At 38.1% G+C, this 25,755-nt stretch overlaps 1 protein-coding gene across 17 annotated transcripts in view; it reads right to left on the bottom strand.

Annotated features, from left to right (window-relative positions):
• The window catches only part of MPDZ (multiple PDZ domain crumbs cell polarity complex component), a 93,768-nt gene extending 72,443 nt beyond the window's left edge, over positions 1 to 21,325 (bottom strand). For 12 of the 17 annotated variants that reach the window (XM_058043239.1, XM_058043244.1, XM_058043247.1 and 9 more), the window contains exons 1-6: positions 20,192 to 20,273; positions 12,289 to 12,359; positions 11,664 to 11,830; positions 3,193 to 3,414; positions 2,025 to 2,164; positions 131 to 344 (exon numbers count right to left, since the gene is read on the bottom strand). In XM_058043239.1, coding sequence (XP_057899222.1) covers positions 131 to 344; positions 2,025 to 2,164; positions 3,193 to 3,414; positions 11,664 to 11,830; positions 12,289 to 12,304 — 759 coding nt within the window. In that variant the 5' untranslated portion in view covers positions 12,305 to 12,359; positions 20,192 to 20,273. Of the gene's footprint in view, positions 1 to 130; positions 345 to 2,024; positions 2,165 to 3,192; positions 3,415 to 11,663; positions 11,847 to 12,288; positions 12,360 to 20,191; positions 20,274 to 20,347 lie in introns of those variants that run through there. The other 5 variants (XM_058043241.1, XM_058043256.1, XM_058043257.1 and 2 more) reach the window with 2 other exon arrangements.
• Positions 21,326 to 25,755: the final 4,430 nt, after the last annotated feature.

Below are 25,755 nucleotides of genomic sequence, written 5' to 3'. Positions count from 1 at the left end.
AAATAGAAGAAAAACCTCAAGAATTGTGAAGGAATGTACATACAAGTTACAAAAAATTACTCAAAAGACTATATGCAGTAAGTACATGTACATCCAGGAATGAATACACAGATGTTTGAGCTATACTCACCGGGTTGGAATGGGCTGAAACTGTGCTAGCAGCAGATGGAGACCGGGAAACTACAGGACTGATGATCTGAGGAAAAGTGCCTCTAGCCACAACTAGCTGGACATTATCTTTTGCCTTCTGCAAAATGCTGATAGCCTGTTGATGTGTAATTGTCTGATCAAGAGCTTGTCCATTAATAGCAAGGATTTGATCTCCTTCCTTCAGCTTTCCATCTCTATCACACAGGTGTAAACAGATGACAAAATAAACAAATAAAAAAAATCAAGGAAGCATTGACACAGAATTTGCAATATTTTGACAATTTTACAGGATTTTTAACAACCTCAATTCCCCCTACTTTTTTAATCCCCCCCTGCAGTGTTGCTGAAAGGAGCTGATGTGGCACCCTGGTGATGGCTCCCTTTGAAGCTAATCCCACTGCTCCTTTCCCCTGGTGACTACCCCCTAGCCAGCTTTCTCTCCCTGAACCCCCATGCGAGACTAAGTATATTAATCTCAGTTGCTCCCAACCACAGCCTGGGAATTTATGCTTATCCTTGACTTTGAGCCTCTTGCTTTACAGACCAAGTGCTCCACTTTGTTCAGTGTACCCATTCTGAATATTCATCAAACCATAGAGTGGAACACACTTTCATCAGTATGTTACAGAAACAAATTTTGTTAAGCATCACTGTAAAATCACATACCGAGTCCTTCCTCAGATCTACTCCAAAGGAAGTGCATGAAGCTGAATTACCCTCTCTTTCTTCCACTACTTCTTTGCATCCCAAAGTGGGAATGCTTTGATAAAAAAGGGGAGCAAGGGCAGCAAGGAAAACAAGAATTTCTATTACAACACCCTTTGTGAGCCCCCACAGTCGATAAACCCAAGTAGAGCACCAAGGTAGGGAAAAACTATTTAGCTTCAACTTACAAGAAACAAGCAAACAGAAGAAAAAACCAACAAACAAACAAACAAAAAAAAAGCCACCTCGCCTAAACCAAAAGAAAAGAAAAGAAAAAAAGAAAAAATTGAGGAGACTAAAAAATATCGTAGGGTATAAAGCAAGCTGCATTTTATACCTGATTAACTACAATTAAGTCTGTATACCATGTTCTTGTCTCTCTTGCCCATGTTGTTATTAGACTTACAGTGAATATTCAGATCACAAAAAATCCGAAAATATCTCCCTAAAGCACAGTGAGAAGCAGCACCAACATGTCTCAGCCTCTCCACACAATGTACAGAGTACACCACAAAGCAGCCTGGACCAGTGACACACTTTACTAGCCTGCAGTGAATGAGTGCTGCTGCCATTTACCTTTGAGTTTGTGTGGTTCCTCAGCAGTTCTCTCAACATCAGCTGTGGAATCTGAGTTTAAGTCTGAAGCATAATTTCAGCAAGGCATTATTGCTGAGCTTCTGTAATATCAGCTGAGTATCTCTGTGAATATCCCTGACTTTAGGTCAAGACTTGCCTGATGTCAAATCTGGGTTTCACACCTGCTCAATGGGACTCTAACTAACAAATAACACTGCCAGATACAGCTGACTTTTTTGCATCAAATTGTTTTTCAGTGCATTCAATGATGGCAAAATATGTATTCCTACTTTAAAAGACATGACACAGAACAGTATCTCCCTCTTTTTCCCTATTTAAAAATCCCAGGGAAAGCCATCTGTAATTTCTGTAAAATAAGAACAGTTCATATGATGCCTGTTTCAACATCATATCAATAGTGGCAAGTAATTTTACCTCTGTGATGATGCTCAGAATATGAAGAGAGAAACATGTAAACATGTCCTTGTACCAGAAGCTCAAAAATAAAATAACAAAAATGACAGCAGTAACACAACTGAACTGCAGCGTCACATACACACATGGTATAGTAAAATATTCAGTAGTAATGTTACCTATGTGCCACACTTCCCTCCTGGATTTCTTGCACAAATATTCCTAGCTCTCCTCTGTTTTCACTCTTGAGTCCCACAACGCTGAAGCCCAGACCACCACTTAGAGGTTTAATAAGGTCAATTGTCTCAACAAGACGACCCTGTTCAGCAAAAGTTAAAAAATGTGTACAAATGTTAAAAGGTTAAAAATGAACAAAGGTTAATTATGTTGAAAAGCAGCAACAATAAATGTGGCAAACAACTGGAAATTAATTTTTGAAACAAATAAGTTGTCACTAATTAATAACAACTATAGCTGAGCAAAACTGTACAAGCTAATAACTGAAACACAGTTGTTCCTTTCCAATTTCTTGCTATCATACAGAAAATGTTTGAGAAATAAATATTATTACAGCCCAGAAGAGGAAATCAGGGAAAAATGATAAATATATAAAGTTTTGGTTTAGTAGTGACTGAATAGCATATATATAGTATATATACTATATATATACTATATACTAATTAATATATATATATATATATATATTTTAGAGGGTACAGGACCACAGGACCACTTTCAAGCAAAACCAGAAATAGATGAATTTCAGACAGATGAAAAAAACTTGGACTATGCAAAAAGGCTCTCCTGTACACCACTAGGCTTCTCCTATCCTGCTCTCTTACAGATTAAATTGATAAATCCTAGAAAATATGCTTGGGCTCTCCCAGCTCCAGCCACTGAAGGGACTCGTGCACCACTTCTGCCTACTACAGAAAAGTAGTAAGATTAGAGAACAATGCACAGCAAGGTCAAAATTTTCCATTTGATTTCCAAGAAACACATAGATTTCGTTAATTATGCATACAAGAGCAGGCTCTGACAAAGTACCTCCCTCATGCACAGAGCAGCAGTTTTACAATGAGCATGAAAAAATAATGGCATACTGATCTGTAATACACACACTGGTCAGCTAAGGACAGTAGCTCATGAGTGACTATGTCAGGGCTAGTTTTTAAACTGCTTTCTCACTTACTAATTGTTTCTCAAACTAAAAGGTTACTTTTATTTATACATAAATGGTATTGTGGTTCGTACAGTAACTCAATTGCTTTTAAATAAATATACATGTACCTTAATCCTCATATAATCAGTAATCCATATTTTGTAGTTATTATATGATAGGGTTACCTGGGACATGTTTCTGATCAGCTGCTCAAAGTCATCACTGGAGAATTTCCCATTAATCTGAGGAGTAATGGACCTCATTGATGTTTCTAACACATTAGCTGGGTTGCCATTCTGCTGAGCCAACAAATATGACTCATTAAGTGGCAAGGACCCCATGTTCACACCATGATGGAGAAGCTGAGGGAATTCACCACTGGAATGTATGGAAGGAGTAATATTTACCTGTAAAAGATTGAAGGCAACACAGATTTATAGACACAGCAGAAACCTCCTTAGGTAAGGACATTATCATAAGCCAACTGACCATCAAAAGTACTTGAAATTCCAATTTGCAATTTTAAACAGACATTTTAAGGAGAAAAATTACCTTCAATATTTATACCCAACTGAGTACAATTGAGTTGCACACTACAACCACAAAACAAATTGATTAGAATAACTTAAAATTATTTTCCATACTCTGTCTAAAATTCATTTGTTCCCATCACGATAGCATCTTGAAGTACTCCATCACTATGCTAGAGGTAAACGAGAACAAAGGTTTCTTACAACATCAGTATTTAAGGAAAAAAAAACCAAAAAACAAAACAAAAAATGTTATCACTTGTTTTACAATTTTAAAAAGAAGCATGCAAAAATTGATGAAAAAATAAGTAAATCAAACAGCTACATAGAGAACAAATTTCACTGGTCAGGGTTTCTGCATCACTATGTACTACACCTACCAGTGTTACTATCTGCATGAGCTAGGATTAAATACAAGATTTGTGAACAAGTCTGAAATCACCAGGCTGATCTGTAAGTCACAATCATACATTTACACAAACTTTACAGCCATTTTTCTCAGAACAGAAAAGAAAAACCTCTGTTTTGCACAGCCATAGTAAATCACCTCTTCCCAGTGATCTGTGCCAACCAATCTAATAACTGCTGGTGATATAAAGCTCAGGTAAAGCAGAAACCCTCATTTGTCTTTTGTCTCACATGTCTGTTGACTTTCAATTGGTACTGCTTTACTCCAGATAAATTTGCTTCCTACTGGCCTGGCATACTAACTATTATATTGCAACTTAAAATACTTTTCATAGTTTTACAATGCACACTTTCTAGCATTCTGCATCACAGTACAGAAACCTAAGGTTCCCCTTCCTTAAAGTTGTACTTTATACTTCAAGTATCAATAAAAATTTCAAAACAGTAAATATATTCTAAAATATCTACTGCACCAGTCTCAATTGTTCAAGTATTTTACAACTATTGGGTTTATCATATCAATTCTCCAACAGTCCAGTTATTAAAAGGTCAATATTGTTCTCCATCATACAATTTCATCTCATCTGAGTGTTTTAGGAAAATGCAATAAAACAAACATAATTTGTTGAATAACTTATATGGCTGGGAAGGCCTCAAGTTAAAGAAAAAATACCACAAGTCAGCATTAAAAAGAAAAGTTTTCATTAGCATTTCTAAGTCAGCTCTGACCTAAAAAAACTGTAAAGAAGAAAATTTGGATGTTTGGAACTCAGTGATTTTTATATCCCAACAATTATGTTCTTTATCCATACTTGTGAGGAATCATCTGGGTTATGTTTCAAACAAATTGTAACACCTAAAATGTGCACATATGCACTTTCTTTGATTGCATACATTCGTGTTGGAAAGCTTGTAATGCACAGATAGATAAGCCTTGTTTCACAGTTCATCACACGTAACAATACGCAGAGATGTAATCAAATTCTACCCTTTTGAGAATGTCAGACTTCCCCTTACATTATATGAATGGATTTGAAACTAGTAAAGTCTACAACATACTTGTGTTTCTTATCTGCATAAGGCCATATAATAGGTTAATTCACTTCCACCTTCACAGTGTTATCCATTTCAATGTATAAAACTGTATAGCTGAACTTGGTCAGTTATGTGCTTTATTTCTTATTCTCCTCCATCTTCAAATCTTCTTATAGAGACTGTTGCTATGCTTATTCCCACAAAATTTGGTCATTGGTGAAATCATTAATCCTAGGAGTATCTAAAATTATAGCAACTAACCATTCATATGAAACAGCCTAAGAGTATATGAGATACACACCGAACTACCTTTCATGTGCACCTAAAGGCCATAGTATACAGGTCTGGTATCACAAATGTTAGTAAGTCCTAGATTCAAGTTCTCTTTCTAAATCGCAGTGGTCATTGCAGAAAATAGCGCAGAGTTACCCTTTCTGCTGTAAGTTACCATCCTCAGAGCACTCTTGGTCAAAGCAGTCCCTAGAGAACTTATCACCTGCTCTGGCAAAGCCAGCAAAGTTAGCCTAAACAAAGAACAGAACAGTACGAGTAAAAACTACCAATTTTATCCAATGTCCATTAGTGAGGGCTCACTAAACTTTGGTGCAGCTTTTGGAGTGGTAACTTCAAACTAAGTGAGCCAGGCTCAGCAGCTGAGCATGGTAATGACTTCAATCAGTATGATTATACCTAGAGAAAAATACATTAAATATCTGCAATTTCATTTAGCACCGTTCTAACTGCATTATTCTGTCCTGAGGGCTCCTTCATCCAGGAGCTTCTGGATGCTTCACATTTCAGGGTGGCAGAAGTAGAAAGTCATTGGTATTACTGATAGTCTTATAAAACCCAACTGTGTGCAAATTCCCTACTTTGAGTAGTCAGTTTCTCAGACAAAAAAAGGAAAATTCTGTAACAATGCTAAAAGCAAAATTTGAAATGTACAGAAAGCTAGAACACCTTCTACTTTACAAAAAACAAGCCACATTGGCCAAAAAGGAGAGAAACAGAATTTTATGTCACAGAAACTGCAGCTGAGAGCCCCCTGCTTTGAATTTGTTCTAGGACACCACACAATGTTGCAGACTGCTAATGCAGAGACAGTCCCAGTTTGTGAAACCCCTCTTGGCATAAAAAGCCTATGTTCCTCATGTATCTAAAGTACTTCTTTACACACAAATGTGTAGGGAGCAAATTGCACTAGAAAAATCATACATAAAAATCTACATCAAACCACAGTAAACAAAATTATGTCCGTTTTACAAGAGTATGGATGTTATAAATGGTGTTTGCATTATGATACGGTTTTTCTCTAGTATACCATAAAAGACTCTCTGTATCTATAATCACCAAAGAACAAATGGAAATACACATCAAAAATAAAACGTTTCAGAGTATGACATATTGCCATTATGACTAGTATTACATGCTTAATCTGAATCCAAAATACTACTTGTACCACTCAAACTTATACTGTGATTTAAGTATGTTCTCCTAGTACTACTGGACAGTGGATTGATTGCTTTAGGTAGCTCACTGCACTGTTTACAGTATTCTAAGAGCAGAGTAATCATGATGGGCACTTCAACTTCCACCTGAACATCTATCCAGTATCACCATGCTTTTCTCCACTCAGTTTTTCAAAAAAGGTAGGGCAATGTCCCTACAGAATTCTGGATTTCTCCCTGGTAGAGAATTTGCACATTCTCATGCTGAAACAGTAGTTGTTTCACGCCAATGATTTTTTTTAGTTTCTATATTGCATGTTTTCACTGACCAAGTCCTGTTCAAACTGGCAAATACAGTGGCTATTTCCTCCATTTGAAAGTTCATCCTTTCTCCATACTTTTCTGAGTATATAGATATACAGGAATAGATATACAGGAATAGACTGACTTTTCCCATTGTCTTTCAAAGCAAAAGATGGAAACTGTTCTTGTTTTTCTAATATACATAATGCAGTAACTCCACTATTCTGAAAAAACTGGATTATATTTATTTGCACAATGGTTAAAATACCACTGAAAGGAAGTCTTGCATACTATATACATTGCAGGAAAAGGAAAAAATAACCTTCCAGTTCAGACTAGAAATACCTAGTCCTCAAACCTTCTCCTCAAAATTTCAGTACAACAGCAGAGCTACAACACAGTATTGAACACAGTCACAGCAACTGACAGCAACATCTCATTTTCATTACACCCTTTTTAAACAAACACAGCTCATATTTAATGGAAAATGTGCTTAGTGCATGAAGCCAACCTCACATAAAATTTCATCTGACCTCTAAAACTCCAAGAAACAATAAAACTAAAAAAAAAAGTTAAACTGTTAACAGAATAAAGTTTTCTGTGTGTGTGTGCAAAAACCTCACATTTCACATCTCTTCTTTGGAAACAGACATGGTTACACCTTAAGAACTATTAAAACATTTATAGTGATATTTACGGTAGTTCTTAATGTAGAAGTTCAGAATTCCAAGACATATTTATAAGCAGAAATGTGATGACCACTCTCTTCCACATGTCCCACGAAATCCAGGTTTATAGCACGAAAAACTAGAGCGCAACTGCTATATATTCTTGGTAACCACAGCAGTATAGGTCATTCCAGGGGGAGCAATAAACCTCAAGCGCAAATCTTAAAATGATATATTTTTCTTAACTTACAAATTGCACTACTTTCTTAATTTACATATTGCACTACTTTTGCAAACTACCATAATTCCATTAAAAAAGAGCTTTATAGCCCCTTGACTGTATAATTACGGAATGAAACATTACTGCTTTGTTTTATAAGCTTGCTTATGCTATTTTTCCTTGATTGGCTTTCTCCTTATGGTATAAACATCTCCAGCATGGACAAAATTTGCATAAGATAAAAAGGAAAAATCATAAATACCACTTAGTATGACAAAATATATGTTTTAGTCACACAGACAGACACAGAATACAATCAAGTAGTGCTTACAGGCAGTAGCTCAAAATACTTTAACAAAAAAGCAACACAATCCACGTCTGTACTGTATCAAAACTTAAAGCAATGTCCTCAACATCTCTAAGTCTCAACTTATTCAACAAAAAGAAATTTTCAGTATTTTTGCACAGCAGCCACTGAGCAGCAACCCTGGACACCCCAAGAAGCACAAGACTGATTGCAAGATTCCTGAGTAGCAAGAAGGCCAGCTGCAACTGCAATCACACTGGAAGTGAGGAAGCACAAGCCAGAGAACATGCACAACAGCAGGAAAGGGCCCTGAGCTGCCTGGAACAGGAATTGGCACCAGCACCACTCTGCTCGCTGCACCTTTATGGCTCCATCCACAGAGCAGATGAAGTAGATCCCAAATTAGCATTTCTTGTTATCACTTCATTTAAAAGCACAAACAGTATTGTTGCCAAGAGGAGCTCAAAACATGAACTAAAAGTCTCTAGTTGTCCAAAGGACAGAGTTGTGTTAACAATGTTAAGTGTTCACCAGCAACAGAAAAAGACAATATCCCACTTCTTCCCTAAATCCTCCCTTGTACAGACACCCAGCTGCTACCCACCACTACATTGTGAAGAAAAAACTATGGTCAAACTCACAAGTAAAAAAAAAAAAATAAAAAAACAAACAAAAAACACAACAGAAAAGCAAAAAAAAAAAAAAAACCACAAAAACCAACAAAGAAAATCCAAAACAAACAAAAAACCAACAAAACAAAACAAACTATCAAACAAAAAAACCCCCCAAAACTGAGAAATGCAGCCCTGCCATCTGAGCCAACCACTAGATATTTTGTTCTGGCACAGCTCTGAGTGGAAAGGAGACAGGACAAGGTATAGAGGAGGAGGTGAACAACTGAGAGACAAAAAGGAATAGAAAAGAAGCAGGACAGGGATGCTAACATAGTCCAATCATTTTCTTTAAAATATTTCATAAAGAAAATAAAATAATATTAAGATATTTTAAACACCACAATCTCTATTTTTCTTCTCTGTCTCTGTCTTAACTTCAAACAACAAGACTGCTCTTCAACATCAGAAAACAAGCATTAACTGAAGAACAAGGACAGAAAGAGACAAGAAAAAAATAGTTTTTTCCTTCAGTGCTCCCCAGTTCAAGAGACTTCTGAAGTCAAAACAGTAATTCACAAAAAAACATCCCTTTGTTGTGCTTAGACTTTTCCACTTCGGTTAACTTCACAATGACAGTTTAGCAGTACAAACAAACCCTGTTCACTCATTTAGGGAAAAAAATACGCCTCAACATTAAAGCCTACCTAATAAGAATCAAGGCACCAGATTTTCTGACTTTAGACCATGCCTCAAGATAAAGCAACATACCACCCAGTCCACATACTGCCCAAATAAAGGGCAGGACTTTCACTATCATCTCTGGGCTTTCAAGACACAATGCCTCAAGCCAGGAATACATCTTTACCTTGAAGTTTATTGATGACCCTAGAGGTCCACAATGAAGTCTCACTGGTTGACCTACATCTGCTGGGATACTTGCAAAGAATCTGTTTGACTTGTAAAGTAAATTGCCGTTCTGTCTTCCCTGCTCCCTTCCCCTCTTTCAAACTACCTTGTCCTAAAAGATGACCTCCTCAAGAATTTTGCAGTAGTCTTGTAGCTGTTTAAAAACTCATTGAAAAGAGAGGGGCAGTTAAACAGACTGTCACACTTCACCTGGAAAAGAAGCAAATGCCCATTAAACTGTCACTGCAGCTCATCATTAAACATAAAAAAATTAGCCATCCTTATCTCCAGTGGGTAGAAGCTGCAACATCTTGTCATTGCACAAGCCAGCACCATTTGTCATCCTGTCTCGAACAGGGCTCTGACTGCAACTGTAGGGATACAACTTCTCTCCTTATTCTGACACAGCTTGGCCAAAAAAACCTGGTCACTACTCACATGCCTTGCAGTTTTCATCAACCTGTTGCTTAAGAGCTTCAAGAGCACAGTACCCTTACAGTTGTGAAAAGGGTGTCCTTGAGTGGTGTCCTCAAAAGTGCACCTATGAAAACACAGGTTTTTTAACATAACTACCTATTTCATGCTTTTATTCTGTGTCCTGTTTCAGTATGCCTTGTAAATACTTACCACAAAATAAAAACAAATAATTTCATGTCATATTGTATGGAAGAAATTCTACAGAAAAAATATAAGATGAAGAACTGACAAAATCTAAGAATGCTGGAAACATATACTTACATGTGTAAGTGTTCATATAAGCACACATAAAAAAAAGGGAATTCACATCCAAATAGCTCCCCTGTCAAACAGAACAGGGTACATACCATGCAACATGCACAGAGCACTAAAATTACTTCACTGACAAACCTGCAGTCAGGACAGAAAGTGAAATTGTTATTTGCTTTTTAAAAAATACATGCCTTAAATTACCCATCCTAGCATCTCCTCCTTCATTTTCTAATTTAGCAAAGTGTATTTAAAAAGATAGCCATCCTTTAACTTCATAGCTAATGTCCAAAAGTGAAAATTTAATTTGCCATTTAAAAAATATTTATTAAAGTTTCAGGCATACTTTTACTTCTTACTACATGTTCCTAGGGTCTTCACCATGTAATTCACACAATTTCTGGATGTCACTGTTAAATTCTCATTTCCAAATGGCAGTGCAAACAAACCCTCAGGACAGCTTTTGTTTCCTGAGATTTTTTTAAATTACTCCAATGTCATTAAGTCTCTAAATATTAAACAGACAAAATTTGAAAACCATTGTGATGAATACAACATAGACACCATTCTAATTTACTTCTTGTCTGTGCAAAATAGCATCAAGATGATCCACAAGAAGCAATAAAGGGCCACAGTGCATTCTTCTGCCGCACAGCTGAAGTACTGTGAGGATTGTGAGGAATCCGTCTCATCATAGTCTGGTCAGAGACCAGATGAGGCTCCACACTGATGATAAGGTCCATGCACAGATCTGCTCCCTCCCAGAAGCAATTCTGCATACCCGACAGAGCTGGCCATCTTGGAGGATTCAACAGGAATGAAAATTTGCAAAGCCAGATACATAGTTTAGTCCTAATTCAGTTACTGAACTACTTTTTATATTCTTCAAATTCTTATTCTGCTGACCAGAAAATTATAGCAACAAATAAAGTCAATCTAGCCAAGTTGCTGACCCTTTTCTCAAGCTCATTGAAAACATGCAGAAAATTAATACTTAATATCCTGAGCAAGCAAAAAGGAGGCAAAAGCTCTGGCTTCTCTTTGATCTTTTATTCCTATACAAAGTACAAAATAGATCTTCATTTCCTTCAGAAGTCAACCATTCTACAGCTTCCCTCTACGTCCTTATTTTAGCAGGGTAAGACACAAAGGAGCAATAAAAGGCTCGTAGGAAACAAGTTCTAGACCTCATAGAAAACATGCTCCTTTTGAAGGTCAGAGAAAAAAAGCTTTATGTTACCCCCCCCGCACCCATATCACCATTTCCCTACCCTGCACATTTTAAGTAAGAAGGATACACAAAAAAATCACATATACATAAAAATCACATACACAAAACATAGCTTCCCAAAAAGTCCATGTGGTATGTCCCCAAACCTTTGGATCAGATGTTTAGTTAAAGCTATTTCCCTGTTCAAAAAGCAGAAACACAAACATATTTGCATTGCCTTAGCAAGTTTCCCCTTGCACTTGCAGGACTATTTTTCCTACCTGATCTCTCAGTTGTTGAACAGAAGTCTGAAGGCTCAGAATTTGATTAAAAAGAGGACTCTGCAGCACTGATTTTAATAGGCTCAGTTTCTCCTCATTTGCAATGTCACCTCGATCCCGAAGTTTTGTCTGTAAGCGCTCCATGGCCTGGAGGGCCCGATGAGTATCTGTAGCAATAATCATTCCTAGTCAGCACCAGTTTCTAGACTGCATAAATCAGAAGCCAATGAAAATTGTATTTTTGTCCATCAAGAAGTGAGTTACAAAATGAAAGAGCCTTCATTGAAATCCAGTTACAGGAACTGTGGCTACAGTCCACTGCAAATAAATAGGGGCATAAATAGTCATAATAGAAAACATCTTTCTTTTCCATGCAAATTTTTAATTCAAGAAAAGATTAAAACAATGAAATCCAGACAACAGGCTCAAATTCAAATACATTAAACATATGATTGTACAAATTTTGTTTTCAAATACAAAAACCCAAACACAACAGCATTTCTAAGCACAGTATATTATTTTTTTTCAAAACCTCTCTCAGCAGTATACACCTATATCCCAAATCTATCACACACACTCAATGTGGCCACAAAAATATCGTGATACAAATGAAAAAAAAAATTACCAATTGTTTCCAACATGTTCTCTGCTTCTCAGCTTCTATTTCAAAACTGGAAAGAGACTGTAAATACTTCCCTGAAAAGTAACAGAAGAAAAAAAGGTCACATTTATAGAAATACTAAGCTCTGAAGGGAAAGAAAAAAGGTTGACTTTTGAAAGCAATAAACTGCAAAATAACGATCCACAAAAAAACCATCTTCACAGATAATTAAAATAACCTCAAAGTCAAACTCTGACTCACTTTGGTGTTCAAAATCTTCTTGAAAATTGCTTTAGGAATATACTTTGTAACTTATTTTCATTTCCATATCAAAGTAGCTGTCTGCCTACTGTTGCACAACATGTCCTGCACTGCTTTAATCAGACACTATGAGTCACAGCTGCCACTGAAATTTTACAGTTTCATTGCTTTCCTTTTCAGTGATTCACAAAAGACATTCCCTGCGGGATCAGTTTTCAAGCTCTGTGTTGACAATTTCAGGCGCATGAGCCACAGCACACTTTTTACAATCACCTTTGAAAGAAAAGTCATATAAACCACAAGGCTACAAGCTTGTAGAGCCTCCACTATTAATATCTAATGCTGTTGACACTCAGATGTGGATGATACCTGAATTTTTATCAGTGTGGGTTTCCAGGCAGGAAATTCCACATTAGGAGGAAGAAATTCTGAAATTGCTTTGCTTATTCTTTTTTGCTGCTTTTTGGGGTTGTTTGGGGCTTTTTAAAAATGTACATCTGCAATTGCTCAGAAATTTGCAGTGACAGAACATGTTTGATGGAGATGGATAGGTGAGAAGTGAGGAGCTCAAATATCATTGCAGGTGTATGAACTGTTGATTTTATCTTTCATAGTTTGTTTTTTTTATAGTAGGAAAAAAAACAGTACAGCATCCCCACTTGAATCTGGAGAACCTAAAAACATGCAGAACTGTGATCTCAAAGCACTCAAGAAAAGTAATTCTTTCTTGAGACATTGGATAAAAAGAGGAAAAGGAATGACGTTGACAGACCACTAGATAAGACAGCCTAACAGGATCATTAGTTATAGAATCTGATCATTTTGTCAAGCCTATACTGTTTGCAGTTAGTGCAGAAAAAGCAAACCAAATGGATTTAAAATGGTTTCAAGTTCCATCGGTATGACTTCCCTAGTTTCAATATGCCTGAAGCTTCCTAGTTCCAACCTTGCCATTGTCAGAGAACTTTCCACTAGATGTGGTTACTCAGAGCCCAGTCCAGCCCAGTAAAAGAATGGGGAGTACATAACCTCTCTGAAGACTGCATTTGAATTTGACAATACATCGATACAGAATCATTGATCATCCTTTTTAGGATTATTATTAAACCCCTTAACCTGACTTTGTCAAAGTAATGTTGCTCCATGGTCCAAATTATGCTTTTAAATAAAAATAAGCCTTTATAATTTTTTTTCTTACTTGGCAAGGAAAATCCCAAAATGTGATTTCCAGATCTGAAAAACGACCCAAATATCTTGTTTTTTCACCTTGTCACTCTATAAAACAGGACAAAACAAAGTCTATTTTACATGGGAAGGGCTGGATGAGAATTAAATGTTATGAAGGAAGCTGACTTCCCCAAACCCTTATCACCCACAGCTTTTCTTTCTAGATTAAAAACTACTATCACTTCTATTCATAGCCACTATTTAAAATCAGAGGTATTTATACCATGCTTGTAGATGTTTTCCTCAGTACCAATGCAAATCAAAGCAGTTCTTTCCTGAGTCACTGCTCCATTTCTTTCTCAATACCTACCCTTGGGGCTGTGTAGTGGATGGAACCAGAGAGCTGTGCAAAAAATCAGAAATTTAGTATTTTTTCAGTTATTTTATTTGTCACAGCACTATATGCACAAGCATATGACATCTTATGTTCAACAGATGAAACTACTCAGGAAAAAATAGAAGGTTACGGTTCTGCTTTAGCTTTGCAAGTATCTCAAGAAGAGATGCAGTTGTAAAATGTCTCTACCTTTTGGGGTAGCTGGATATTGTTTTATTTTATGACTCAATTTGACTAAAATTTCATTCTTCTTGTGCTGAGAAATGTAAATTTTACAAGTGACAGTACCCACAATCATCTTTGTGTTGATATAATTCTGAAGATATGAACTCTAACAACTTATAGCAGAGGATTCTACAAGCAGACACAAGTCCTAAACATATCTATAGGTTGAGATTATGCCATGTAATTTGCAATGAAAAGAAGTCCTTAGCTCTGCTAAGACACTCATTACTTACTTTCTATTTATCTCATGCTTTAGAGAGGAGTGAATACTGCTCTAGTGCCATGCTAGTATCAGCAAATCTATTTTGAACTCTCCGTTTATTCACTTTATTTGGGTTTCTATTAGTAGGAAATCCCTTCCCAGCTGGCCAGCTTAATGCTTTTGTCGAAGTCAGCAATAAGCATGAGAAAGACCAAAACTGTCATCAGAATGTTTTCCCTCAGACACCTCCTCTGAGGCAGATGCAATGCACTGAGGCACTCATGTTTGCCTCTACAGTGTTGCAGGCCAAGCTGGCCCCTGTTTGCTCCACCTGCACTCTGAAAGGACAAATGAACACATGACTGCTCCTGCTGTGCCACATCAATGCTAACAAGTGGGATCTGCCAGCACCAGCTTAATGGCACATTAACATAGTGAAGTATTGGAGAAAAAACCACACATCTCTCCAAAATACACTGCAGAGACATATCCATAAACACCACCACCCACTACAAGACACACTGGCCCTTAAACCAGCTTGCTTTTAAGTAGCAACAATGTGCTAGTGAGAAGTAGAGTGGAATGCATGATCACTTGTTGAAAGGCCTAATTCTATTATACTGTATATTTTTATAATGGTATTGTAGATTTCTAGATGGGGAGTTTAGTTCTAGTGGGGAGTTTAGTTCTGATTGTAGATTTCTAGATGGGGAGTTTGTAGATTTCTAATGGGGAGTTTAGTTCTGATTTCCTCATTTTGCAATCTCCTGGCAGTCGTATCACAGGAACCTGAAGCCAAAACCAACCCTTCTATATAGGATACAACAATCTTCACACCTCAAAGAGCTTAGTAGCTTAGCTCAAAGTAGATTTAACTATTTTTGTATTTCAGTGCTGAAGTTCATTAATCTCTTCACAGTAATAAGAACACAGGCTGTCTGAGTCAAGACTTTATAGGCAAATCGAAGAAAGACAGTTAAACAAATAGCAAGTTAAATCTATGTTCAAGTTCAAAACACACAGGTAGCTGAAAGCTGTGATGTAAACAAAAAACAAACAGCCAAACAAACCAAAAAGAAAAAAAAAAGGAAAAAAATCAAACCTCATCATCTTCTCTCACTTTCCTAATGTTCTTTTAGAACATTAGAATAGAAAACACAAGGAATTTTAGACAGGTATAAGGTGACAAACACACCATATTCACTCTAAGAACAAACCAAAGTTAAAGATGATCCCTTTCAAGTTTGCACTTTTGAAATTTGATTCTTCCAACGCTAATGAACAAAACTGGGGTTTTTGGCCACTCTTCATGCTACCCTTCTTTGATAACATTGGTTGCCACAAAACAGCTGGCATGTTGCAACTCTGGTTTCTATCTGTCCACTTCTGAAACACTAAAATGCACAGGTGGCAGAATTTTTTTAACTTCTGAAATTTATTTGATCACCTCCTTTCCACTACAATTGCAGAAGGCATTTAGCTAAACAGACAAAAGATTTGTGAAAATAGTAAGGCGACGCATTTCCATTGATCGTTCTTTAACAACTACCACTTAGTTTCTACTAGGAAACCTACTCTGTTTCATTGACGGATACTCCATCTACTGCTTCACAAAGCCATTTTAGGTAATACCTTGGAAACTAATGGTCATAGCATGGATTAGGAAGCATGCAATGCCAAAGATAGAAAACATAGTAATAGGCTTTGCCCCATAGCTCCTGCATTACTTGAAATACTCTGAGCATACAGAAAAATGTCTATCTTAAGAGCAATCTCTAGGCCCAAACTCTGGCTTGGAGTTGCATGAGATTAAAATTAAATCTATTTCAATTAAGCAGCAAAGTAACCACAACATGCATTTTATAGCTGCTAAAGAGAGTATTTCGGAACTTCTAATCCAACACTTTGGCCTATGTTTGTGTGGGCTAGAGATATCCTTCAGTACATGATTTTTATCCCATGCCATCTTCCTCCCCAGTTTTCTGGCTATCACTCAAATAGGCGTATCATGTTAGCACCTGTGCCGTGCAGGAACAGCAACCAAACCACAGAGGGAGTGGAAGATGCTCATTACTGCTTAACTTTCTGCCTTGCCTGCAGATTCTAAGAGCTCTTCATTTTTCCCACTTACCTCCTTAAAGATGGCTACTAACCCCAGGAGGAAAACTGAGGTGGATCCCCAGACACTGAGCAGTCTTGTGAAAATCAAGGCAGTGGAAACTATTCACAGTGAATTCAAAGATCTCATGCTTTTCTGGTTTTTATTCTAGCTACTTTTCTATCAATGCAATTTTGCTGTTACATACACTACTTTTTTAAGCACACAAAGGGTGGGAAAAAAAATACAAGACAACAATGACCAATGGGGAAAAAGAGAACAAAAAGAAAAAAACAAAATTAACATGCACAGTTCCACAAGGAACAAAGCAGATTTCCATCAACTACCTGGAATGTAACAAGCAAACAAGAGATGCCTGACATCTACATTTGATAGCTATGCTAATGAAAATTGTTCTGAAACATTCAAAGCAGAAATAAAAAGGCAGTATTGCACAGCCTATATTAAGACTCTAAGCACTTTGAAAAAACATTACTAGCCTCTTTGAATTTAGCAAAATGCCGAATGCATCAAAAATGCATATAGAGGTAGTGGTTCCATATGTTGAAGAAAAGTTCTGTGAGAGAGCTGATGAACAACACCATATACTTTGAATTAATTATGAAAACAGAATTTTGAACATTCAACTACTTTTAATCTTCTGTATGCATCACTCTAATGTATTAAAGAAACTTAAAATCTTTTTCCATGAACCGGCAATCTGTTCTCTGTGTATAATTAATAATTTTCTGTAACATGTAACAAGCCCTACATCAGCATAAGATATAATATCCATAGTAACTGACATGCTAATAATTGCAACTGGGAAATGCAACTAAACTATCCATAATGATTGCACCTACTGATAAATGTGTGTGATACAGTGTATTTAAAACTGATTTGCAAAGAGCATTTCAAAAATAACAGCATAGAAGGTAGGGTGTTTCTGGTGGGGTCTGTTGGGGATTTTTTTGTTAATGAAACAAATGCATCATCTTTTTAAAAAAAAAATTTCAGTAAATATCTTAAATTTAGATCAGTTGGCATCCTTTTACATTAGCTTCAGGAAGTGCAAAGCAACTTTTAGCATATACAGAATATAGGGGACGCCAGTGAATATACTGAATTGATGAAATACAGGCATGGTTAATATTGGCTCTTTATGTTTTCAAGTATAGGCAAATGATAACCATATTCATTAAATTCAATTAAACCTGATGAAGCACAGATTTTACAACAGTTGCACCTCAATGTATATTGGATTTTCACAGAGGTGACATGGCATACATAAATGAATAAACACAAAGCCTCTCCAAACAGCTGCTAGTAAGCATCAACAAAGAGTCATCATCCCTACAAACTGAAAACAGAAATTTCTCTTTGTGTATTGTGACAATAACAAGTGACTTATACATTATATCATAACACTGTTTAACAAGACCACTGTGTGAGGGGTTTCAGATATAAGGACAGGGTCTGAAAAGCCTACAAAAGAAATATGTTATTATTGCCAAGACAAAAATAGCATATTTTCCTATTGACTTGTCAGGAACACCAGCAGTGAAAGAAGACTGTCCTTATCAACGATAATATAGCATCCTCCCAGCATGGCATTATACTAACCAAAACTGCTTAACCAGGATGCTCAAATATGAAGCTAATTAGAAAGTGTACTGGATGCACTTCACAAAATTTTAATTTTTTTTTTTTTTTTGTGTTGGAAACATGGAGCAGAGGTTTAAAAGGTCTTTACAATAGTTCTCAATATGCTGAATTAAGTGCTACTTGTTAAAACAAAACCATCTACAGCTATCTGCATGACTGAGAAGATCTAAGGCATTCTTGCCTGGAGAATTCACAGACCAGGGCCCCACCAGGGCCAGGTGGAATGAAAAGATCCATTAGTATCTACGTAGTGCAGCTCTCTTTCCGTAGTGCTGACAGCTATCTAACTTTCCTAGTGCACTTCCACATGAAGGGGGGAGAATGTATCCAGTTCCTAGTGAAAGCCTCTTCAAAGCACTAAGGAAACCATTAGAAACACCACAGCTAATCAGTAAATGTTACATGCATGTTGCTGTTAACAAGATAGGAGACATAAAAATCGGCAATTAAAAACTGATAAAATTTTTTTTCTAAATTATGTTCTCTGTCTAATAATGCTGCTTGTTAAGGTGGGTATGTCCTTAGTTATTTTCCACTTGCATTCTTTTCTTCTAGTGTTACAACTACTTTCAATTTCTACAGAAGCATCAAGTAACACTCCCAAAAAGTATTTTACCACTTTCCCCTTTTCCAGTGTATTCCTCCCTACCAAGGAGTTGTTGGGAAACGCAGAAGTGATACGGAAACCACAGGGCATCACACAATACAAGTTCCGCAACTGCAGAATTCTGACCCTTCCTCTTTATCTCAGTATATCTCTGCTTTCCTACTGCGACAGACTCCCAACACCCTTTCAGGGACCAAAGCCAAGTAAGGACGTTTCCTATCCAACAGTTTTAATTAAAAAAAAATCTTCTACACGTATTAGGACACAAAAATATAGCTGGACGATGCAGTGTTTATAAAATCAAAAGGAAAATCAAGAAAAAGGAAAAAAATTATAACCAACGTTTTTCTGCCAAACGGCAAATCAAACCTCTTAAATGCTGTACACGGAGTTCAAAAGGTCGGCTTTGTGAGTTTTTCTTTTGCTTTCTTTCCTCCTAATACTCTTTCCAGTAACACAGGGAGGTGCTGGCAGCAAGGGGGAATACGAAAAACGAACCATCCCTTTCCTTTGCGCACCCAGACTCCTCCAAGAGCACATCTCCGTTTCCACCCAGCCAAAGCTGTTACCGGGGAGCTGCTGGCGGGGTCCGACCTGCGGGCAGCGCCGACACCCGCACGGCAACAGGTCCCGAAGAACTGCGGCCACCGCCCCGCCTGGAGCCCGAGGACACGGCCAGCGTCGCCGGGGCCTCCGGTCCGGCTCCGGCTGCGAGCGAGAGCCAACGCCGCCGCCCACAAGTGCCGGCCGCGGGCCGCGGCCGCTAGCAAGGTCGGTGGCAGCGGGGGCAGATGAGGAGACCGCCTCCCGTCACGAAATGCCCGCGGGGGATAAATAAAGAATGCGTGAATGGGCAGCAGGGCTCCCTGCAGATGTCAGGGGAGGTTCGGCTTTTGTTTACGTGAGGACGACGCCCCGCCAGGCCGCCAGAGCCCGCGAACCGCCCGCCCGCCGCAAGCCAGAGCCCCGGCCCAGCCCGGCCCCCACAGCCGCTCCCGCCGCCCGCGGTCGGCTGAGGCGGAGGAAGCGGGGATGTGCCGGGACACAGCAACAGGCTCAGCTCCCCGGCCCGCGGCTCCACGGCCTCTCTCCTCCTCCAGCCCCCCCCCCCCCCCTCCCCCGGCAAAACCCTTCGGATCAAATGAACAATAATAAAACTTCGAGAGGCAAACGCGTTTTAAATGGTAGCTCGAACTCCAGCGACGCGGCGGACCCTCCCCGCCCTTCCCGGCCCGCATCCCCGCGGGACGACTCGGGCGGGCTCGCCCCGCTCCGTGCCGCCCGGCCCAGCAGCACCCTGCTTACCCCAGCGGCTCGGTGGGCCCCGCCGCCCGGCCCGGCTTTCCGCCCTCCCCGCCCCCGAGTAGCGGCGCCGAGCGAGCCTCGCCGCGGGGGCAGCGCGCTCGGGCACGCCCCGGCGGCCTGAAACCTAATCCGGCAGCCCCCGCCCGCGGGTCTCACCGAGGCGGGCTGGGCGGCCGCCCGCAGCGACGGTGGGCGGGGGTATCCGGGGGATAGCGGGGCACGCTCGGGGTGCCCGGTCCCGTCCCTGCCGGCCTGTAGCCTCGCGGCCCTTCCCGCAGAGTGTGTCTCCCCGCGGCTGCCGGGGCGCACGCCGTGCCGGGATGATACCGAGAGGCCGGGCTAGTCCGGCTTAGCTCTCCGGTTCGCCTGCGAAGTGAAGGCGGCAGGCTGGCCCTTGCCTCTCTCCAGCGGTGCGGTGCCGCCTGCGGCCGGGCCTGGCCCCGCTTGCTGCCAGCCCAGCCACCGCCGTACCCCTTCTGGCGCAACAAGATGAGCCTGGCCTGGAACGGAGGAAAATGGGAAATGTTTGGAAATGTTTAAAAAAACAAAACAACCAAGATCACCAAGCAACACATGATGAAGTTAGACAAAATGATTTATAAAGTCTTAGAATTTATAAAGGGATGACTTTTCCCTCAATGCAGCAGCTGGTTATTGTGTTAACTAGAAGTAAGGAAGATGCTATGTGTTTCACATATATATGTCTAAGACTGAAGGACATAATGCAGAGATGTTTGCAGCAACCACAAAATACCCAAAAACATAAGCTCAGCTGAAGGTGGTATTATTTTGGTATTTGTTGACATTGCTTCTACTAATATTATCAGGGTCGTGGTTTCCCCTATTCCTTTACATAAGACTATTTTTTGGTGTCAATGCTCTCAGGCAGCTCAACTGAGGTAAAGCTCCTGCAGATGGACCACGGCTGCTCCACTGGGCATGTTGGCTGCTTCTCTGCCTCTGGCAGAGGCTCCATGAGCTTTTATCTGCTTCTTGCCTTCTGTCGTGGTTTGGTTCTTTTTCCAAACAGAGGTTAATCTTAAGTGTCATCATAAGTTCCAGTAGTTTGTGGCTGAGGGGTGGTGGTGGTGTTTGGTTGATGGGCTTCTTTGAGTGTTTGGTGGTTTGGGTTTTTTTTGGTTTTTTTTTTTTTTTTTTGCTCATACAAAAATTTTAAAGAAACCTAATGTTATGAAGCTAGAATGGAGTACTGCCCTATCTATTTTCAATAGTATCAATAAATGCAATCCCAATACCAACACTTTCTTATACAGACCACTTTACATGTTAACTTTAAGAAACACAGGTCTTTGTACACTGTATGCTTTGGTTGTTTTTATTTTTATTATTTTATTTGGAAAACTAAATTCTGAAAAAAGATTGAATCACTAAGGAATATTTCTCTTGCTTGCTCTTATTACAGCTGGTGGATTGAAAAACTCCAAATATTAACTGCCTTTTCCTCTGCTGAATACTCAAATATACATATTTATATTATGTTATACGTATTTATGTTATATATATTTATATTATATAATATATATTTTTAACAATAATTCTTCCACTTTTTAACTAAGAAAAGTACTTTTCAAGATTTTATTCACAGGTTCCATTGTTCAGTCTGGCATGTGCTAAAAGCATATTGCTTTTTTAATCAAAAACAGAGGCTCTGCTATAGCTAGGACATTGAATGCTCTATAACTGTCCCACCAACTTTGTGTGTTACATGAGCCTTTCTTAAATCCAGAATAAAATTTAAAAGATAAGTTACACTTTGTTTCCATGTATCATTGTGCAATGAATAAGCCACAGCTGATTAGATAAGTACAAGATGAGAATGTTATTGTTATTTTTCCTGTTGCTCAGGATTTAACTATGGGATATGACTAAAACAAAATGCCGTGATTCTATTAAGTTTATTTGGACAAAAAAATGGTCAAAAGTGCAGCAGTACTCATGTTGTACAACAGCATCACTTGTGTAATAATTCTTCCCAGTGCAATTTGGCTTTGTATGGGATATACCTTTCAGAAAATTTTTTAACATACAGACTGCTTTTCTAAAGTAGACATACATTTTAAATTCTATTCAGATTTTGTCAAATCCTTGGAGTATATATTAAGTAGATGATAGTTAGTGAAGTTCAGAGCATTGTGCTCCATTAGGCCTTGCCTGTATTAAAAATATTTGCATGAGTAAATTTATGCCAACCCAGCTATACAGAGAAACTGAGCCCTTTCAGTAAACATACAACTGTACATACAATAAACATTAAACTGTAATGGGAATTGGCATCACAGTAATCTAATGCCCTCTTGCACACAGTAGCTGATGACACTGATGAAGAGCCATGCAGGCACAGTTCTAGCAAATAGCAAAGTAAATTCTTAGGGTTCAGAGTACACAACTGGTCTCATGGATATATTTGCTACCAGCTTTAGAAAGTTAATTTGAAAGACATCCACCGTTCATATGTAATTATTTCTTCCTTTTGTTATAAAATAGGACCTCTCCAGCTCCCCCTAGAAAAAGAGCGTCACAACGTATCAATGATTTTGTTAGTGTGGGTTACATCAGGTACAATGACACACAATGTTTTAAATTATGTCAACGCTTTTTTACTGTAAGGAGTGTGGCCATTGGTGTTCTATAATCTTGTGGGATCCTTCAAATGTGAGAAAAGAGAATCTACTTTGTATTTCAAGGCTAAATGTTTTAACAAGCTACAAATAGTTGATGTGTCTACACATGGTTTTCAAGTGATTGAAAATAAAAATTGCAAGCAATTTTTTATATCATAAGCCTTCCTCAAAAGATTACTATGACTACAAAAATATTCTATCAGAAAGAACTTAAGGAGAAGATGAAGGGGATCTAAGAAACCCTCATTTTATGTTCTCTAATATTAACATTCTGATATATTTCATTTCTCAGGTCAATTTATAATGTAGTCATGGTCAAATCAATATTGGATGAGATGCCTGCCTTGCTGATTTACTTAAATACATAAAATATTAATATTAATGATTCACTGCTTAGATTTTTTGGAAAACATGAAGGAGAAGTAAACTGAAAAAAGAAGTCTTTACAGATATAACAGGGTCGCCAGAAACAAGGCTATGTGTCCATTAAATCATTCATTAGGCTGCTGTTGGGGATGCAGCCTTTTAAAATAGTAATGGGAACAGGATCTAGCCAATGAAATAAGAGTCTGATTCTGCTCTGAGTCACAAGTACTAACTTCACTTTGAGAAGATTTTGCCTATGAAACACATTTGGTTACATTTATGACACAGAACTATTTATTCCCTAAAAAAAAGTGTTCATAACAATAATTGTTTAGTTTCATCACTGTGTGTATCATATTTGGTATGGGCATTGTTATTGCATGCTCCACTGCAGAATGGGTAGAATAAATATTTTAGGGACCTAGAAGTACCCTGAGAGGAAGGACTCAGGAATATTTATAATTTTTTTATCTATGCTTGAAGTATTCCATCCCTGAACTTAGAAATGAACCTGAAAAGGGACCAATAAACACTTTTCATAAGTACTACCTTGATTAAAAATCGTATGTACTTCTCTTTTATAGCCTTACTCTTCAATATTACAGGATAATTTTCTTAATGTATATTCATATGTATATATGCATACATAGACACAATATTATACTTTTCATTACAGCATTTGCTTAAATTTCAAGTCAAAAAACACTAATTACCATTTTTCTTTTTAGAGAATGGTAATAATTTATTATAGATCAAATTTTATTCCTGGCTCTATAAAGCAAGAGTAATCCATTGCATTAAGTGGAATTAAGCTGTAAAGAAAACCAATCTGAGATCAAAGGTAACTATGATCCTAACTGTTATAGCTGCTAATCTAAATATATTAAGTATGTGGTTATGCATTTTGTCTTTATCCAAACAAGGATGGATCACCATCTTTTTTCATGGAGCTCTTAAGAGTAGAATAAGTTATACTAGCAGAAGCATTCAGTATTACATATAACAACACTCTTCTTCATTTCAACATAGAAGTTACACTTCGAAAGTCAGATGGTGTAACTACACAGTTGCTTCTGTTACTGGAGGTAGCACCATGTATGTTGTTATACAGAGCTAAAATTGGAAACTTTCTCATAACTTCTGTTTGAAATTTACTGATTTTGGATTATTATGCTGCAAGTAGCAAATATTAGTTTCACTTACAGAAGCATGCATGTTGGCAAGAATGGTGCATAGATTTACATTTTAAAGTTTCTTTGGGAAATGGTCTTCCCTGCGGACATACTTCATCGCTGTTATTATTGCTATTGGAGGTTACACATACAAATAGAAGGGGAAGTATGCTCTGTAAGGTAAAACAGAGTAAAAAAATCATAGAAGGTACATTAATTATTTATAACTACAAAACAAAATACTTGCAATTATGACAAATTAAAAAGGCATTTATTTACACACAAACAGGATTGTTTAATGCCACAGGCCTTCCCCATAGAGGAGAAGTGAAGCCAAATAAGTGACAAAGCATATTGACCTTATCATAATTCTTCAGATGCATAATACCTACAAGGAGAGTCTGGTTTTGTCAGATTATGGTGGTTTTGGTTTTTTAAAATGTTGTATTTTGCTAGAGATTGCCACGTATTTGACAGACCCCACTCTCAGACAATCTAATTTTAAAAGCTTTCCTCAGAAGTCTTTCAAGAGATGTTGTCCAGAGCAACATGTGCTCTGGTATACTTGTCAATGCAACAGTTCCAATATTTGAAAAGATAGGGCAATATATTATTAGCAATTCTTGTGTTAGCAATATTGGGAGGTCCTGCATGACATATTCTTTAGAGTTAAAAAAATTAGAATGGAAGGAACCTGACATGTCTAGTTCAGGAGTTTGTAGACAGATAAATTAGTAAAACTAAAGTAAAGCACAGCAATATGTACAGAATGATTTGTTGTATGGCTCTGCAGTTTATCATTGTCCAAAAAGTATTTACCTTTGCATGCACTATTTAACCAGTCAAAGTGTCTGGTATCTTGCCCTGTTCAGTGTACCATGCAGATTGCATTCAAGTCTCTGCTTCTGATCCAAATGTGAAATTGAAGAAACGTTTTGCTTTCAATGATGTTCAGTGTTGAAATCTTAAGAAAAAAGTACATCTCTGAATTTGCAATCTTAGGTCTTTTGTTCCCAGAAAGATTCATGATATTACCCATTTTGGATAAATAGTTCTCTACTTATTGGACCATGTCTTAGGTTGAAAGATTTAGCTGGGTTGAACATTTGCCATCTGTTAGAAGTGAGGTGGTTATCTTCTGTTCATTAGGCAGTTTTCTTTATCTCTTCCACCAACAATCCTACCTCCAAGAAATATCTTCTGTTAATGGGCTATTGAGTCTCACTGCATGACTGATAAAATCGTATCATCCCACTGTGAGATACTCCACCCAGGGGGAGGAGCCAAGCATTCCTACCTGGACAGAACCTCATATTTAGGGCAGTCTTTTCCCACTAGATTTGCAGAAGAACAGCTGTCTTCTCCACTAGATTTCCAGAAGAAA

Source organism: Melospiza georgiana, chromosome Z (assembly GCF_028018845.1).
Source record: "Melospiza georgiana isolate bMelGeo1 chromosome Z, bMelGeo1.pri, whole genome shotgun sequence".
Taxonomy (NCBI): Eukaryota; Metazoa; Chordata; class Aves; order Passeriformes; family Passerellidae; genus Melospiza; species Melospiza georgiana.
This window is presented reverse-complemented; position numbering and strand designations above follow the sequence as displayed.